At 41.4% G+C, this 18,997-nt stretch overlaps 1 protein-coding gene across 1 annotated transcript; it reads right to left on the bottom strand.

The window, feature by feature from the left end:
• Positions 1-136: 136 nt before the first annotated feature.
• Positions 137-10,167, bottom strand: LOC125905523 (guanylyl cyclase-activating protein 2-like). The gene is made up of 4 exons (XM_049603526.1): positions 9,942-10,167; positions 9,584-9,733; positions 1,792-1,891; positions 137-1,608 (listed from the first exon to the last, which is right to left on the bottom strand). Exons 1-4 carry the CDS (start codon positions 10,143-10,145, stop codon positions 1,487-1,489), a joined length of 576 nt encoding a protein of 191 aa, XP_049459483.1. The 5' UTR covers positions 10,146-10,167; the 3' UTR covers positions 137-1,486.
• Between the last annotated feature and the right edge of the window lie 8,830 nt (positions 10,168-18,997).

The following is an 18,997-nucleotide window of genomic DNA, read 5'->3' as shown; positions in this document are numbered from 1 at the left end:
GATAAGCCCAATAAAACACCACAACATTCTTTGGGCAACAAAATAGGTCCCAGAGCAGGCTTTATAAAGTCAAAAATACTAAAACATACAGACTAACTGGTATGGTCTTGTGTTTATTTTGAACTTTACAGGGGTGTTGAGGACCAAATTTACAATATAACCACAGCTGACAAAAAGGAAAAAATAGAAAGAAAACCTGAATCTACCAACTGATGGAAGACATAAAAGGTTATTGTCAACAACAAATTAATTTCCCTTACTTTCCATATTCACACTGATCTAACTCACACACTCCTGTTAATCACCCTCTCCTTCATTTATGGTCCCTATTACTGCATTTATTGTCCTTATCTTTCACATTCAGATGACCTGTCAAAACAATAGATTGGATAAAAGACATACCATAGTATACGTTTTAAACCAGGCACGCACAGAATTACAGCAAGACAATAGCAAAATTACTGTAAATGCATGGACTGAATTGTCTGTATTGACTTCATATCAACATGCTAAACTATCACTGTCACTGGGCTCACCTTATGGCCCACCCTAAGGAGAGTTTGAATAACAATTGGTCTTTAGTATTCAAAAACAGAACATTTTGAACTCATGTTTGGAGACATACACATTGAAAAAAATGTTGACTTAAAGTATATGAAACAAAACCCCAAAAATATTTTCAATACTTTTCAAATGTTGAAGATTTGGCCAAATGATACTGATCAAAAGATTGTGACCATTTGGTCCAGAGTCACTGGAGATAGGACAAACCATCACACTGTTGCTTTTGTAAAATGTTGACATTTTTTTATGTTGCAATGGCCATGAAACTGTATAAAAATGGCACAATGACCATTGGGTGTTTCCTTTTTGAAAAAACATCTTCATCCTCTTCATCTTCATCGTAAGAGGATTAGCCTGCTAGTGTATGTGATCTATTAAGCTTTAAAGGAGCAGTGTGTAGGATTTGGGGGGATAAATCGGAGAAATGGAATATAATATTCATACTTCTGTTTTCATTAGTGTATAATCACCTGAAGTGTATGATCACCTTAGCATTATTGTGCCAAGCTTGAGCCCTTTATATCCTCCTAGGGAGCGGGTCCTCTTTCATCCACCATTTTGCACCACCGTGTTTCTACAGAAGCCCAGAATAGACAAAGGAAACACTGGCCTATTGCCTTTTAAGTTACCTGAAGTCCATCATAACTGATGAGAGGCTTCTCTTCAAAAACAGAGACCACAGAGAAATTGATTTAATGAAAGATCCTGGCTGCATCCCCAAGCTGTTGTCCCACATCCAAAAAACAATCACTGATCTTATCATGAATCTTGGACCCCCAGAACAAAACAAACAAACCTAAAAACAAACATGATGATTCCCCCAAAAATCCCCAAACAGGTATGGACAACACTGCAGGCAGATTATTAATGTCCCTTAGTGTCCAATCATTTATCATAAAAACACACACTGTACATTATAAAGTCAGGGTTTCTTCTCCTGCTGGTCAATGAACCAATCACAAGGCCCAATGTCCAGTCTGAGCTGATCCATCACCCATGGGTCCTTTTCAGCCCCTTCAATAAATTCTTCCAAAGAAATCTGACCTAGACAATTCACGAGAGAAACAGATTGACACAATCAGAATCTTTATTTGAAAGTGAATCTATGTTTATCAAAGCACAATTATAACAGCACAAGAATAGAAGAAAAAGATCACCAGAAAGAAGGATTTGTGTTGAAATTATATTTATGTGAGCACATTGTATTATAATCAACTTGGAACTTACTGTCTTTATTCTTGTCCACCAGATCAAATATTCTGTCACAAATATCTTCAATATTCCCTGTGATGCTCGGATCCTTGTGCCTCTTTATCTTGTTGATGATCTGAGCAGATCGAAAAAAGAAAAAAATTACTTCAGATGTTGTAAAGAACAAATATCATTCCAACATTTCTGCCATTGTTGCACACTTTATACATTTTAGACATTGAACAGAATTATGTCCCTTGTTAATCCACTTGTTTGTATTTGTATTGTGTATTTTTTAAAATCAAGTTTTAAACTTAATGGGCTCTAGTTTCGTAGACCGGGCGCATCGGAGACGCAGCGCACCTGCGCTTCGCCAACTGGGTGTGGCCAGGCGGATTTTGCAAGTTTGGCATACCGTGCACCCTGGTGCAGCTACTCCTCTATCCCACCTCCGTCCCTCCTACCTGCGCAAGTCGGAAAGAGGGAGGAGAGAAGGCGTGGAGTGGGTTTTACACAGCCCATTCACATCACACCAATCAAATGAGCCCCTCTCCTCGCCCTTAAATGCGCCGCGTTTTGGTGACGTGCGCGCACTGTCTGCCGGTCAATCAAACTTAGTAGTTGGTATATTACATACAGTAGATGTCAGTCAGTATGCCCACAGTTTGGAGAAGCAGGCTCGAGTCCATCAAGAAAGCTAAGCAATGCTTAGGATAGGGGTCCGCCAGAAAAATGTATTTTAGCCATCTAAAAAAGTCCCCGAAAAAAATTAAGTATCAGTTGAAGTGTGTGCCATATTGAGAATATTACTTACCCATAATGTCAGACAGCCCACTCTAATGGGGAAGCTGTTAACTGTTTCATTTCCCCATCTATGCTCTCTTCAGAGCCACCAGACTCCATTGACAAAAGCAGTAGTTTTAGCTTGTTGATCACGGAGCTGCGCGTCAGTCAGTTAGTTTGTGTTATTGTGTGAGTTTGGTGTTCACCAAAGTTACACAATAACACAAACAAAAAAACTGATTGAGGTAGCAGTACGCCAGCAGCTCCGTTCAGCAGTATTAAATCATTGTCTTTGTCAATGGAGTCTGGTTTTGTTAAGAAGCAATATAATGGCTTTGTTTTTCTGATGGAAATCACTGTCTGGTAAAGCTGTAACAGGTGTGACTGAACCCAAATTCAGCACTCTGAGACAGGCAGTTGGTAATGACCTTTTTTCATACACAAGGTAATAGGAACACGCTGCAGCTCGGCAGGAACAGGGCCTTTAGAGTGCTGCAGCTCAGAACCGGCGGGTGTTGGGCGGGTCGCCGACTGGACTCTGGGTGCGAGTGTCGGATGGGTCGCCGACTGGACTCTGGGTGCGAGTGTCGGATGGGTCGCCGACTGGACTCTGGGTGCGAGTGTTGGGTGGGTCGCTGACTGGACTCTGGGTGCGAGTGTCGGGCGGGTCGCTGACTGGACTCTGGGTGCGAGTGTCGGGCGGGTCGCTGACTGGACTCTGGGTGCGAGTGTCGGGCGGGTCGCCTACTGGACTCTGGGGGCAGGAACTCTCGGTGCAGGAGTCAGCCACACCGCCGACTGGGCTCTCGGTACAGGAGTCGGCAAGGCTGCTGAGTGGCCTATGGGTGCAGGAGTCGGCCGGACCGCCGAGTGGGCTCAAGGAGCAGGTGTCGGCCGGACCGCCGAGTGGGCTCAAGGAGCAGGTGTCAGCCAGCCTGCCAAAGCAGAAACAGGATTTGTGTCTGCTGGGACTCCCAACACCGGAACAGGAGTGACGTCTGCCAGGATCCCCGACACCGGAACAGTAGTGGCGTCAGCCAGGACAACAGATTGAGGGACTGGCTGGATTCTGGGTAACTAGGACTGAGGCTTGGCCTGGTTGCTGGCAGGACAGGCTAGGGATTTCTTCCCACGTCTGGTTATCTGGTTGAGGCTCCGAGGACCTCCCAGGGACAGGCAGGTTTCTAAGAACGGGCCGACAGCTGGGGTCCGCTCAGGATGTGGAGGCTGCAGGCTAACAACCCCAAACCTAACTGACTTAAGTGCAGGCTAAGAATTAGAAGTGCTCGCAAAGTCCTCAATCCAACTCGGTAGCGTATTCCTTAGCCAAGGCCTCAAGGAAACCTCCTGGTGTGCTGATGACAAGGCTGCCTATCTGTCATCACACACATGACATATCTCCAATCATTTTTTAAACACATAAGTTTAAATGTCATTTCAAGAAGATCTCCAACCGAGTCCATGAATGGTTGGATCATTCTGTGGTAGCTCCACAGTGAGGGAGAGTGCGCTGGGTTCATTTCTGGCCAGATTGTTCTGTAACGGGTGTGACTGAACCCAAATGCAGCACTCTAAGGCAGGCAGACAGTTGGTAATGACCTTTATTATACACAAGGTAATAGGAACACGAGCAGACGGTTAATTCTTTGGGCTCAGAGCCCATACACAGTCTCTGGGTTCAGGGTCCAGGGAATGAGCCAACAGGTAGGTAAAAGAAGGACACACACACACAAGGCAGTATTTGGAGTCTCACAGCAGGCAACTGACAGGAGGTTGGAACACTCACTTTAAAATGTCTCGGCAGGAAAACACCACACAGCTACAGGCAGATGGAAACCAGAGACACTGAGGCAGAACTTGTAATCAGGGACAAAAGGCTGGGGTTTACCAGGAAACAGACGACATAGACGGGTCTGGAACAAGCAGAGTCGGTACCATGGAACCAAGCCAAGAGTGAATGCTGAAATGTCTTGCATGAGGTTGAAGAACAATCTGGCAGTGAGGGAAAGGCAGCAGCTGCTTTTATGCAGGGAGTGCTGATGAGGAGCAGCTGTGTGCACAGGTGAGTGGAGTTGTCTTGATTAGGGGGCGTGGCTGGCTAGGAGGGTGCATTTACCAGGAGCAGGGGCCTGTATCACGAAGCGAGATCAACCTTTCCTGGGTTACCCAGACCTATCCTGGGTTGACTAACCCTAACAATGGCAATCAGGATAATCGGTATCACGACGCTGGATATCAACTCGGTAACTCAACCCAGGGTTGCTTTATCAAGAGCCGTGAATGCGCACGCAGTGGACCAATCACAATCATGAGAGAAGCGCAGCGTCACTGAGCGTCCTCACAGAGCGCCATATGTGAGGGAAAAAAAGTATTTCTCGTGAGGATCAGAGATTAATTCTACTAAAATATGAGGAGGAGAAAAGCAACATTACAGAAAAGGCCAACACCGTGGCAGCTGCAGGAGGAGGAAACATGCGTGGCAACGCCTAATGGGATGAATAATGCTTAGTTTTAGTTTAAATTAGTTTATTTGCACATAATGTTAAAAACAGACAGTATAACATTTACAAGATTAAAAAAAGAAAAGTGCCGGAGAGGTTAGAAGCCACTAAAAGCTTATCAAAGAAATTCCCCTGTCAAAATATCAATGAAATCACATAATGGAGAAGAAAAAAAACGGGTCAGGAAAGAAGAAATAGAGGAGGAGAGAGGGAAAATCAAGACAAAACAAGGTAGCAAATAAAATGATGTGCAGGTTAAATGACTCATCACTGGTTCAAGTAGCTACAGTACCTGTACCTGTACATCTGAAACTGATCACACCCTTGAATCCCATGAAATCAATGCTGCGCAGGTGAATTGCGTGTATCATCGTCTAACATCATTGCATCTGATAAATTGGTCTTCTTTGTCATAACGTTATATATGCTATAATAAAGCTTAAAGCTGACGCCACAATTAAATCATATCAACACCAAATTGATAGTCTGAATACAATCATCCTGATATTGAGCTGTGTTAGAAATTAACAGCTGCGCAGAAATATACCTAGTGTCCCTCTTTAAAAAACAAAAAGGAAAATCCCTCAAACACCATGAAGTGTTGACATGATAGGCTACTTTCCACATTTCCAGCAGCAAAGCTGTCAGTTAGGCCCATTATCTTTAACAGGGATCATTTCCTCCAAAAAAAAAAAAAAAAAAAAAAAAAATGTTGGTACTAATTAATGGTGCTATTAAGTGTCTGCAAATGATCAGTTTCTTTCTTATGAAGGGGTGGGATGAAATTTCGACTTCTTTCCACTCCTTTTTGAACAATCTTTTCATTGTCTGTTGTTGTTGCTTTCTTTTTCTTTTTTAATGTTCAAAATAGACTTTCAAATCAAAATCAATCAAATGAATTAAACTTCCCGTCATGGCTGGGCTGAATTTCTGTCAGCGGAGTCATTTTTTTCCGAACAGCTGATTGGCCAGTGGGTGGTGCTTTTTATAGGATCAGATTCAACCCTGAACTTACCCTGCTCCGGAGCAGGATAGCCGTTCAGAGTAAGTTACCATGGTGATCTACCCCAATAAGAACTGAACCGGCTTCGTGAGACCAAAAACCCAGGGTTAACCCTGAAGTTACCTCGCTAAGACATTAATCCTGCTTCGTGATACAGGCTCCAGGTGAGAGAGAGAAGCAGACTGTGACAAAAGCACTGAAAATACTCTCAATATAGCGTACACTTAAACTGATATAGAATTTTTTAGGTGGGACATTTTTTAGATGGCTAAAATACATTTTGTTGCTGCCCCCATCCACAGCAGTAGATTGCTTAGCCTGACTATTGACAAGTAGGCCTACCTCATACAACCCCATTTCAAAAAAACAAACAAACAAAAACAACTATCCCTTTAAAGGTCCGGAAAACTTTTTTTTGTTTGTTTATTTTTGTTTTTGTCAACTAGCTTCTTACTGTGAGCAGCAGTGCTTTACTTGGATACAGATTTTTATTTTATTTTATTTTATTCTATTTTATTTTTGCCAAAGTTTAAATAATTTTGGTTATATAGCATGAGAGTTTTCCATATGTGTATTTTTGTCTATGTTCTTATTGTTTTGAATTGGGCAGGATTCAGTTAGAAAAATGGGATGGTGCACACCTCCATGCACCAGTCAGCATTTAGTAATATTTATAGTGGTGGTTTGAGGGATTGTTTGCTTGTGTTGCCAGACTACGGTCAATCAAACCACACCCACACAGTGCGGCTGAAGCAGATAAGCTGAGATATGTAAATGTTGAACTCTTAATAAATAATATCTAAGGATGTTTTCTTTATAACTGAAACTTTGATTTGATTGTTGTTTATCTGAATTTATCTGTATTACGTTTACTTTGGGTTTTAAACCAAGTTTTCAGGGTGTTAAGAACTAGTTAGATTTATTTACAGCTACTGCTAAGAGAATGTTAAAGGGGAACTATGTCCACTCAAAATTCATATACGTTATTCCTTTGGCCTAAAGGCCAAAACACACCAGCGGCAAATGCTGCACGTCCAAAAATACGCTCCTATTATTTACAGTACAACCCCACACCTGGAGCATGGACATGCTTCCACACTCCACAGCACTTTATGCCACTGTCCTATTTCCAGCCTCACCGTTCCCAGACTTAAATGCATTTTCCCCCCGCTCATTCTTTGCTTGCACATACCAGGTCCTGTAGGAGCTCTTTCTCTCTGTTGCTATGGCAGCTCGACTCCTCTCTGCATCATGAATGCATAATGAGAACTCTGTAACCATTGCTGTGTCTCATGTTTGACAAAGAATGGATGAGGAGAGACTCGTTGTTGAGGTTGAGCTATATCTCGAAATATCTTGAGAAATATCTCGAGGTTGATGACCCACAATGCCACCATTATAAAGACAATGGCAAAAAAGATATTGCCTGGCGAGTCATGGCAAATTAACTTTAATTAAGTGCTCTCCACACTTGATTTTAAGCTAATGCATAGGTGGAAGAGGTACAGATCTGTAAGTAAAAGCAGTAATAACTTTGTGTGGTCGTCTGATAACAAGCTGCAGTGCGACGTGTCCAGTGTGTGCTAGGAGCCGCACTTGATGCAAGACACATGGTGGCGCCAGTGTGTAAATATTAGCCAAAAAAAAAACAAAACAAAAACACTTTCCAAATCCAAAAGCTAGGGAACCAAAACTCGAATTTGTGATGTCATAGGGGAGAAAGTCTGGAGCTGCTCCATAGACAGTAAATGGGGAGGCTGTGGCTCATAGAGTGGGTGATCCACCAGGGGTTTGATCCCCTGCTCCTCCAGTCCGTATGTTCAGTATCCTTGGGCAGGATACTGAACCCCAAATGGCTGTCACATCAGTATGTGAGAGCGTATGAATGGTTACTGAGTAGCAGGTGGCACCCTGTATGGCAGCCTTGGCCACCAGTGTGTGATTGTGTGTGTGAATGGGTGAATGTGATTCAGAAGTATAAAAGCGCTTTGAGTGGTCAAGAAGACTAGAAACGTGCTGTACAAGTGCAGTCCATTTACCATACAGTCCATTTAAATGGTGAAAGATGTTCTAGATGATATTGAGAGCACCTGAGTGTATGGGGACATTTCTGTTTTGGACCTGAGAACTCAACAGTAGAATAAAGCTCATTTGGGTATAAAAAGAAAACAAAACATTCTGTGGATCCACAAAATCAGTCTTCTATTTATTATACCTTTTTACATAGAACTTGTGCTATAGAGCTGCAACAAAGTCCCTTCTTTGAGCAGCCTTTGCACTTTTACACAGAACCAAAAGGCCACAGCATCATGCAGCTCCAGTGTGTGATAAGCAGCACTTTATGAACAATAACAATGGCATGACATGGCAACAACAATCATTTCTCTGCTATATGGCGGCTGATCTCGCCCTCCAGTCGGAGGGTAATGAGCTCCCAGACCTCATTGTTTTCCAAATTTGAGGACATTTTCAGCTGATGTTCTTTTGTAAGTTAGCCACTAACTGCTCAAGCTGCTTTGTGAATCTTCTGCAGTATGTTGCATGCATAACAGGTCATGCATAACATGTCGTCAAAACATCCTGCTGACTGCCCTGCCTGCCCTGTTTTTATACAGAGGTTGTTTACTACTTCTGCTCCCTGGCTCAGAGGCGAGACAACTCTGCCCCCCCATTCTGCAATATTAGCCTTTCTACAGAACTGCCAGGTGGAATAATATTTCCACCTTGAATAGGCAGTGTAAAAGGTGCTCTTGTCTATGGAGCAGCTCCAGATTTTATACCTTATAGTTTGAGACTTACTTCTCTGGTTTCTGGCTTTGAAAGAGAGTAGCTCATGTTCACATATATTCATCAAACTTTGCTTGGCCATGGAAATAACATATTGGTATACTGATTTTGGTTGGTGTTTTTCCTTTAAACTTGATTTGATTGACACTTTATCTATTTCCATGTGGAAAAACAATTAACTTAGAAAGCTACTAGTTACCGATTATACTACTCTTTGAGTACTAACTTACTTTTGTAAAATTCTGATATTCACCTTTTGGAATAGAATAACAAGTGAGAAGAATCTCTGTAAAGTCAGAAGATTTCTGAATATCAAAGCAAAACAATCCAACTCTAATTGTTATTCAAACCCTGGTTGTAGCTTTGAAAATAATTCATATTCTAACAGTCTATTATTGCATTGCAACAGTGTTTATAACACTTATCTCAATACACTTATGATATTGTGGTGACTCAGCAAAATATTTTTAGACTGAGACTGATGACATGCCATTTGAATTGAGCAAGATTGTATTCAAAGCTCTTCAAGTACTTACAGCAGAGTGATATACATTGTACACACATGTTAGAGAGTATTTGTAGCTACATATTCTAGTTTTAAATTTTTTAACAATATCTCATCTGTCTAAAAACAGTGTCCTGTTGGTGCATATAGTATTCTACAAATTTGTGACCAATTTGATCTGACAAAATATTCTGAAGTAAGTGATGCAAACACAATTTTTAATCATAAATAAAATTAGTGAATACTTACTCTGACAATGTGTCTCACTTCCTGTCTGTCCAGGCAGCCATTTCCATCTCTGTCATAAACTTTAAAAGACCATTTCAATTTGTCCACCAGTTTTCCACGAAGAACAAGATGCAGCGCTGCCACATACTCCAGGAAGTCTATTTTACCATCCTAAGAGGCAAACAGGATGATGGATAGGTCAGTCAGTCATACTGCCTTCCAGCAAAGACTAATGCAATATTAAAGCAAACACTGACAAATACTGAAGTTCGTCATCAGCAATGTTTTATCTAACAATATATTCCCTAAAATAATGTTCACTTATTTCTAGATTCAAATCTATTCTATATCTCTCACACACAAGATATTGTTACATTACCTTATTTGTATCAAAAGATCGAAACAAATTTTCCATATATGCAGATTCTTCTTCTGTGGAGTTGCTGTCGATCCCAAAGATTCTCTTGAATTCATGCAAGTGCAGATTTCCACTTGGACATTCACTTGCAAATTTACGGTAAAGTTCCTGGATGTGTTGAAGAGTCACTTCCTTATCATCTGCTCCACTTTGTGCTTGACCCATGGTTTAACTACAAAGAAGCCAAAAAAAGTTGCTAAAATTATTTTTAAAAAAAAACAGAGAGAGAAGTTGTCAAGCACATTCATCACTGTGCACCAGCCGTGGATCCATGGTCTGTGCCCCCAGCAGAGGACCCGCTGTAGGCTATTTCAAGTTAACCTGCTGGACAAATCCTATTGACTCTCAGTGATCTTCTCCAAATCCCTCTGGAGAATGTTTTTCCTTAATATTTGTACTTCCTAAAATCTGACAAAGCTGCTCCATATTACTCTGAGGAAAATAACTGATTCAGTCAGTACTGAGCCCTAACAAATTTGATTGTAAACAACAGCCCCTTTGGCTCTTTGACAGCAGACAGAAAGAGTGGATTGCCCTCTGAGGACAAAAAGCCTCCGCGGAGCTCTCAGGGAGATTAAAAGATGTATGACGTCAAAGCCTGAGCGTGGTCTTTGTAAAACAGTTTATCCACTGAGGTCTGTCTAAGCACTGTTCGCCCAGCCTGCCCTGACTGATACATGTAGAATAAATAATGAACCTGTACTGGTGCTGTTATCAAAAACACACCAAAGCCCCACTGTGCACCTGTTTTGAGGATATAAAAATAAATCTGAATGATATCATAATAACTGAAGAGTTTGGGTTTTAAATCTGCATTTTGTGTTTCTCAAATTGTCTATGTTGTAACAGAAAACACTGATAACATTAAAACAGCTGAAGAAAGTGATTTAAGTTTGATTTGTGACTGAAAAAAGAAGCCGGCTCCCAAAAAAATAAAATAAACTTGAATTTTCACCTTGTGGTTGTATGCCACCATGCACCAGTCAAGTTTCTCTTACAGTTTACATCCATGTCTGTGAAAACATGGATGCTTCACACACATCTTCCCCCTAGCAGCACAAAAGATCTATACAGTCATCACAGATTCAAGATGGACACCCAAGATTGGCGTCACCAATTCAGTGTCTGACCAAATGTCTCCTCTTCTGTTCCTCAGATATGAGTCAGAAAGGGTTTTTACAGAAAATTATGATGTCACAGTGAAGGTGACCTTTGACTGTTAAGATAAAAAAAAATGTCAGCCCTTCATCATTACATCCTATGTGTGTAAAATTTTGTCATAATTAGCATTTGAATTCTTGAGTTATGACCAAAAACATATTCTGTGAGGTCACAATGACCCTGTTGTTTTGTTTTTGTTTTTTGGTTTTTTTTTTTTTTTTTTACCTTCGACCATCAAATTCTAATCATTTCATCCTTGAGTCTAAGTGCATGTTTGTACCAAATTTGAAACAAACAAAAACAACCACCAACCCTAAAGTTGTCCCTAAAATATCATGTTGACAAGAATGAGACAGACAAGGTCACAGTGACCTTGTACATACATACATACTTTTAACATATTGTACCACAGTAGCCAGAACTATAACTATAATATTATTACTTTCAACAATGTTGTTGTAAACTACTGTCATTACCTGCATCTCTCTCTCTCTCTCTCTCTCTCTCTCTCTGTGTCTCATTGTGTCATACAGATTACTGTTAATTTGTTATGCTGATCTGTTCTGTACGACATCTATTGCACGTCTGTCCGTCCTGGAAGAGGGATCCCTCCTCAGTTGCTCTTCCTGAGGTTTCTACCGGTTTTTTTTCCCCGTTTTTTGGGGAGTTTTTCCTTATCCGCTGTGAGGGTCTTAAGGACAGAGGGATGTCGTATGCTGTAAAGCCCTGTGAGGCAAATTGTGATTTGTGATATTGGGCTTGATAAATAAAATTGATTGATTGATTGATTGACCTTTGACCTTTGATCAAAGTGGACATTCAACATATTAAATCCCTTAAGGCGTTCTTGAGATATTGAGTTTATGAGAATGGGACGTACGTATGTATGGATGGACAGACAACCTGAAAACATAATGCCTCTGGTGGCAGCAGTTGCCAGAGTGCTCACTGGCCTGTCATCACAGCCTTTCAAAGTTTTAACTATTAACAGTGCCAAAATGCATAATCCTTCTAAAATGTGTTGACACATATTATGTTTGAGCCCCTGGTGTTCCAGAATCGTATTTACAATCTGCACTGGCACGAAGTATACATTTACTCAAGTATTACACCTGTGTATCATTTTGAGGTACTTGTACTTCACTTGAGCATTCTGATATCATGCTATTTTATACAGTACTACTACCACAGTACATCTCAGAGGGACATACTTTTTATGTCGCTACATTAGGTATTACAAGTTACTTTAGATTATGATTTTAGATTCACAGATATAATATTCTTAAAATACATTTGGTATAAACTGTATGGCAGGGATTGGAATTAGCACCACTTTGACCAACTACAACAGTTAAATGTTACTTTCACTGTAGATGCATCTACATCAATATAATGGCCCATTTTTTACACAAGTGCTTTTAGTTTTTAAATTCTAACTACATTTTTTTTCTTCTAATACATAAGTAACATTTAGAGCTGATAGCTCCAGTTCAGCTTAATTATTCTTTGATTATGTAGTGAATTGTCACTTATACTCTTTGGATAAACATCTAGCGAAATAGCGAAATAGTTGAAATTTATTTATATGTATACATATATGTATATATATATATATATATATATATACACACATACATACATACATACATACACACACACACACACATATATATATACATACACTGAACAGTGGTCGGGCGGCACGGTGGTGTGGTGGTTAGCACTCTCGCCTCACAGCAAGAGGGTTGCCGGTTCGATCCCGGGCGTGGGAGCCCTTCTGTGTGGAGTTTGCATGTTCTCCCCGTGTCAGCGTGGGTTCTCTCCGGGCACTCCGGCTTCCTCCCACAGTCCAAAGATATGCAGATTGGGGACTAGGTTAATTGGTAACTCTAAATTGTCCGTAGGTGTGAATGTGAGCGTGAATGGTTGTTTGTCTCTATGTGTCAGCCCTGCGATAGTCTGGCGACCTGTCCAGGGTGTACCCTGCCTCTCGCCCGATGTCAGCTGGGATAGGCTCCAGCCCCCCCGCGACCCTCAAGAGGATGAAGCGGTTAGAAGATGAATGAATGAATGAACAGTGGTCATCAACTAAAGTCAACTGATTAGCTCAGGTTCAAGAGCAGGGTCAGGCTTCAGTTACTTAACGCCTGTCAAACCTACTTCTTCCTTCCTGTTCTTATATTTGTCCCTCTGCACTCCCTGTTCACACCCATTCAACCTCTCAACCCCTTTCAACGTTTCTCCTACTCAATCATGTGCACATTTCACTCATTTCTCCCTTCCCCAGGAACTGGCCAAGCCTTGTAATTGACTCAGGTAACATCAGCACCTGAAACGGTCCCATGTAGTCTCCTCTTTTCTGTCCTTTATTACATTTGTCCCAGTGTCTGAATATTCAGATAATTAACATGGAATAATAAGACACCGGGCGGCATGGTGGTGTGGTGGTTAGCACTCTCGCCTCACAGCAAGAGGGTTGCCAGTTCGATCCCGGGCGTGGGAGCCCTTCTGTGCGGAGTTTGCATGTTCTCCCCGTGTCAGCGTGGGTTCTCTCCGGGCACTCCGGCTTCCTCCCACAGTCCAAAGACATGCAGATTGGGGACTAGGTTAACTGATAACTCTAAATTGTCCATAGGTGTGAATGTGAGTGTGAATGGTTGTTTGTCCCTATGTGTCAGCCCTGCGATAGTCTGGCGACCTGTCCAGGGTACTCGCCCAATGTCAGCTGGGATAGGCTCCAGCCCCCCCCCGCGACCCTCAAGAGGATGAAGCGGTTAGAAGATGAATGAATGAATGAATGAATAATAAGACACCAAGGATTAGTGGTAAGAACTTGTATGACAGGGAAAAGGGGGCCTAGACCTTCTGAATGTGTGTAAGTACTGCATTTAACTCTAGCTATTCTTTGAAATGAGTCTGTGGCCTTAATTCAAGAGACACAAGATGGGAAAGCATTAAACAGGAAGCTTTAGATATGTTAAAAAAAGGTCTCATTACAGGGGCTGTGGTTTGGCCCCCTGTGTAAGAACACTGTCAACCCTTTGATTCAGTTTTCTTGTTCCACTGTGAAAATATTCCAGAACCTGATCGACTTCAAGATCAATAACTCTCCATTATGGAACAACTATAGGTTCATGTTGAATGGCAGGCCACTTAGAAATGATGATTGGGAATCCATGGGTATTAGGACTTCAGACGATATGTCAGCAAGTGGCTTTTGTATGCTGTTGCAGTTCAAAACCAGTAGAGGGCCTCAGTGCTATTGAGACAGTGAGAACATGCAGGAAGTACCGTCCAGACGTAAAACATTAGGCTGGTTGGAGACAAACTGTACCTCGCCTGGAAAGTGGACGAGATCAGGCAACTGCAGTAGGAGGCCGTGACAAAAAGCTGTGGTGAAGTCAAACAGTTTCCAGCAGCCCTCAGTCTGTACAGGAAGTCACAGAAACATTCACATATGATATCAGTTTATTAAAGTATTATCAGACTCATATATCAGTATGGTCTCAGTCTTAAATTGTTTTAATTGTGATAGATTGATCTATTAAAATACTTTACAGGCGTTCTGTAATTTATGTTCATGGTTTAACCTCCATTTTACATGAATTCTCATGTAAATCAGCATCATATCAGTTTGCTGCTGCAGAGCAGACCTGTCCCCTCAATTACATAGGCTAAGTAAATTGTGTCTGACTAGGTTAATATTTTCAGAGGAAAAAAAACCCAACACAAGAGCTTTCATTAAGGCTCAGTCAGACACAGTCAGGGCTTCACATCTGTACAGATGTTATTTTAAGAATCCTTACATCCCACTTACGACAAGTCTTTGTGCTAAATACTGCAATAATTAAAACAGTCCAATGTTAATATACAATACATTATGTATAGTTTATGATGAATGTATTCAGTCTCTGACTACTGGGCGTCATCATCAGTCACACAACATGTTTTCTGTTAACAGAATAAACCTTTAAATCAGACAAATAAAATTTAAATCTCTGAAATTCAACAAAAATGAAAAGTTTATCCAAAATGTCATCTTGTTGAGTCAACATCTAAACCAATCAGCTGTTAGATCAGGTTAGAGCCAGGTGTTTCCCATCATGCACTGGGTCTTGCAGTTGGTGCAGAGCACCTGCAGTGCTGTCCACTTTTGTATGACATCGGAGCAAATTGAGATGAAGTTGGACACAAAACTATCCGGCATGCGATCGTTGGTAATTGATTTGCGCAGGCCTGGCTTATCTCGAATGAGCCTAGTGTTTAAGGATGAGCTAAGGATGCTGAAAGGCTTTACAGCAAAAATACATGTAGCCAGTGATGCTGACAGTACACTGACAGTAAACAAAGTTCCACCCATTGAGCAGTACCCCATTCCACCAATGGAGGATACGATAGCTTGTTTAACTGGAGGAGAACAATACACAAAGTTAGGCATAAGCTATGCATATTAGCAGATAGTGCTAGATGAAGAATCAAGAAATCTGCTGCAAGGGTCCAAAGGACAGAGGGATGTCATATGCTGCAAAGCCCTCTGAGGCAAATTGTGATTTGTGATATTGGGCTTTGTAAATAAAATTGACTGATTGATTGAAAGGACGCCACAGTGAACACACACAAAGGGCTGTTTACATACATGAGGTTACCTTTTGGTGTGAGTTCCAGTCCAGTCATTTTACAGCATATGGAGGGTGTGCTGATCTGATACTTTGCTGTGATTCTCCATCCAGATTTGGAGCAGTACTGGCTCACTGCATGTCAGATAAGAGGAACCTATAGGGTTTGCATCACATACACTTTCAGACAAAGAGGGATTAGCTGGGATTTTTGGAAAAAAGTAATTTTACAAGTATTTGTATGGAAGGGAAGTTGTGATTTGCACAGATCCTAAGCCACTGATAACTTTAATAAATCTATGTCAAAGAGGACATTTCAGAGGATTATGACATGGGCTGTACTGTTAAGAGCACATAACTATGTAATCATGTACAAAGCAGGTAAAACCAATGGTAACGCTGATGCTCTTAGCCATCTCCCACTACCAGAGAAACCCAGCTGTCCAGCAACAGAGGAGCATATACTAATGTTGGACCAGGGTCAAAATCCATTGATGGCATCAGATCAGCTTCAGAAATGGACAACGAAGGATCCCATTCTCTCCAGAGTGCATGAGTATGTCCTGAGAGGATGACCAAATAACCGAGACAAAGACTTTATGCCTTACAAACAGAGACAACATGAGCTGAGTGTACAGGACGGCTGTGTGTTGTGGGGAGCCCGCATTGTGATACCAGAGAGGGGGCAAGCTCCTGTGATGGAACAGCTGCATCAGTCACAACCTGGGATGAGCTGCATAAAAGGCCTGGGGGGAAGTTACATGTGGCACCTGCATGTGCATCACTCCTCCCCTGCATGTCCATCACTCCTCCCATAGAGAAGATCCTCATAGATCATGCTGGTCCTTTAATGGGTAAAATGTTCCTAGTGATTGTGAATGCACACACATTGTTAGATATATAGCCAGTGACCACAGCTACATCAGCTGCCACAGTAAACTTCAGTACACATGGTATCCCTGAGATGATTTTATCTGATAATGCACAATATTATGCCAGTGAGCAAACCACAGAGTTTATGAAACTAAATGGAATCACACATGTCAGATCAGCACCGTACCACCCCCCATCCAATGGCTTGGCAGACAGATCTGTTCAAACTTTCAAAGAGCTCATTAATAAAGAGCACAGGTGATACATTGGAGACAAAGCTAAACAGGGCTCTGTTTACCTATCACATCACTCCACAGTCAACATTTTGACTGTCACCTGCTGAGATCATGATGGGTAGGAAGTTGAGCTGTATGCTTGATCTCTTGATCTCAAACACAGGCTTAAGACAGAAGGTGGCAGCAAAACAAGCCAGCCAAAAGGCCTACCACGACAACATGCCAAAGAATGCAACTTTAAAGCAGGAAACCCTGTCTGTACAAAAAACTATGGATGTGAACCTAAACGGATACCAGGACTGATACAGGAGATCACTGGTCTAGCTTTGTACAGAGTTTTGCTGAGAAATGGCAGCACATGGATTAACTGTTGAGCAGAGATCTGCCAGTTCTGATACCAAATTTGACACATGAGGAAGAATATGGGGTTCCTTCACCAGTAAACAGCTTTGGGCCACAGAACACAGGTAACTACACAAGTGGAGGAAAAACCTTTGCCTGTTGTGAGACATGGAGAACAGAGAACCCAGTGATTCACCAACTAAGGAGTTCTTAAGATCTCAAAGAACCAGGAGACCCCAAGCTTATATGAAAGACTTGGTGAGGTAAAGGACATGTCAGAGACTTAAAACTGAGATTGAACTGTTAAAAGACATGTGTAAGTGGGAAAGTAATTAGCCTAGTAATTTGGCGTCTGTTTCCGCTCGCAGCGGGCAGCTGGTGAACCTGAATCTGGAGGGAGATGGTGTGATTTTATGCCAGGCTAGTTTAGATTAAATTAAACTAGACTGGCTGTATTGAGATGTTTTAATAGTGGTTTAATTTCACAACAAACAATGCTGAGGCTTAGGACAAACACTATCGTTACCTGGCTGTCAATGACGGCAGATGAGGGAGGCGTGATGCTGCTCTGTGGGGTGCTTGATTTGTGTGTGGCTGCCAAAAGTGAAATTAAAGAGGGAGGGGCAGGGGCTCGACCCAAAGGCGGTTGTCGAGCATACAACACACTTTTAACTGGGAATTGATGCCATGGGCCAAATGTACAGCCATCTATCCACAAGAGTAATAAATAAAGAAAACATGGACCATTCATGTAGCTTCTGGAGTCTGTCTCAAGTTAACTGTGTCCAGAATGACCTCAGGAGCCCAGTCTCACTCCAGAGTTGTCGAAGTCCGGTGCTTGGCAGTGACTTGTGGTGTCAGACACCAACAAAAAAAGGCGTCCTTTAACGTCCGCATGATGTGCAGACGGTTTAGTTTAACAGCACCCTGTGTTCAATCTAGTTCAATCTCTGTCATCCTGGGTACTGTTACACTGTTAAATATTTGGTCAGTTGTGATCTTATTTGCATATATTTAAAAAGTCTTTATTTGCAACCCCACATACAGCTTTAAGCTCATCAAAAGTTCTTAATTTTCTGTCATGTGGATTTATCATAGCGTGATATCTTCAGATATCAATGAAATAGCCTATGTCATCTTCAGTTGAGCTGACTTTTTTGCTGTACATCATAATATTTCCATGATGCAGTTGCAGCCTCCTCCAGTTCCACTATGCTACTGTGCACAGGACTAACATGTAATATATAGTTCTGCCATTTGCGGAGCCTGGGCTGCCTACAGAGACCAGACTTTTTCACAGCATATTCAGAAGACATGCAGCTAGCAGATCGTGAGGAGATGTTTGCTGTATGTGACTTAGCCTGGTCTTTAGTTTACAGGGGCTCAAACACAACTTAACCACAACAACAAATTTCTGCATGACTATACATCTTAGTAAGCCTGCTCCCTGTTTCATTCACCTTTTCTTTTATTGTATACTCACTAACACAAACAGAGATAAAAAAAAAATGTAAATCAAAATAACAGATATCAATTTTAACGCTGTTCTCTTTTCTTTTCTTTTGAACAAAACATTAATATAAATCTGAACACTATTAAAACCAAAACTCAACTTGAAATAAAGTTTACGTCTCCCACGTTGCGTCTCTATTGATTTATTATTATTTTATTTTTCGGAGAACAGTGCTTTTCAGTTTTTTGTAAAGATGTGTTGATTTTGATGGTTATTTACTTCAGAAAGCATTTAAATTGTGTACAATGTGGCATTGTTTTGTTTGTTGTTGCCTGT

This window comes from Epinephelus fuscoguttatus, linkage group LG2 (genome assembly GCF_011397635.1).
Source record: "Epinephelus fuscoguttatus linkage group LG2, E.fuscoguttatus.final_Chr_v1".
Lineage (NCBI taxonomy): Eukaryota > Metazoa > Chordata > Actinopteri > Perciformes > Serranidae > Epinephelus > Epinephelus fuscoguttatus.
Note: the sequence above shows the minus strand (reverse complement) of the source record. Positions and strands in the feature narration are given on the sequence as shown.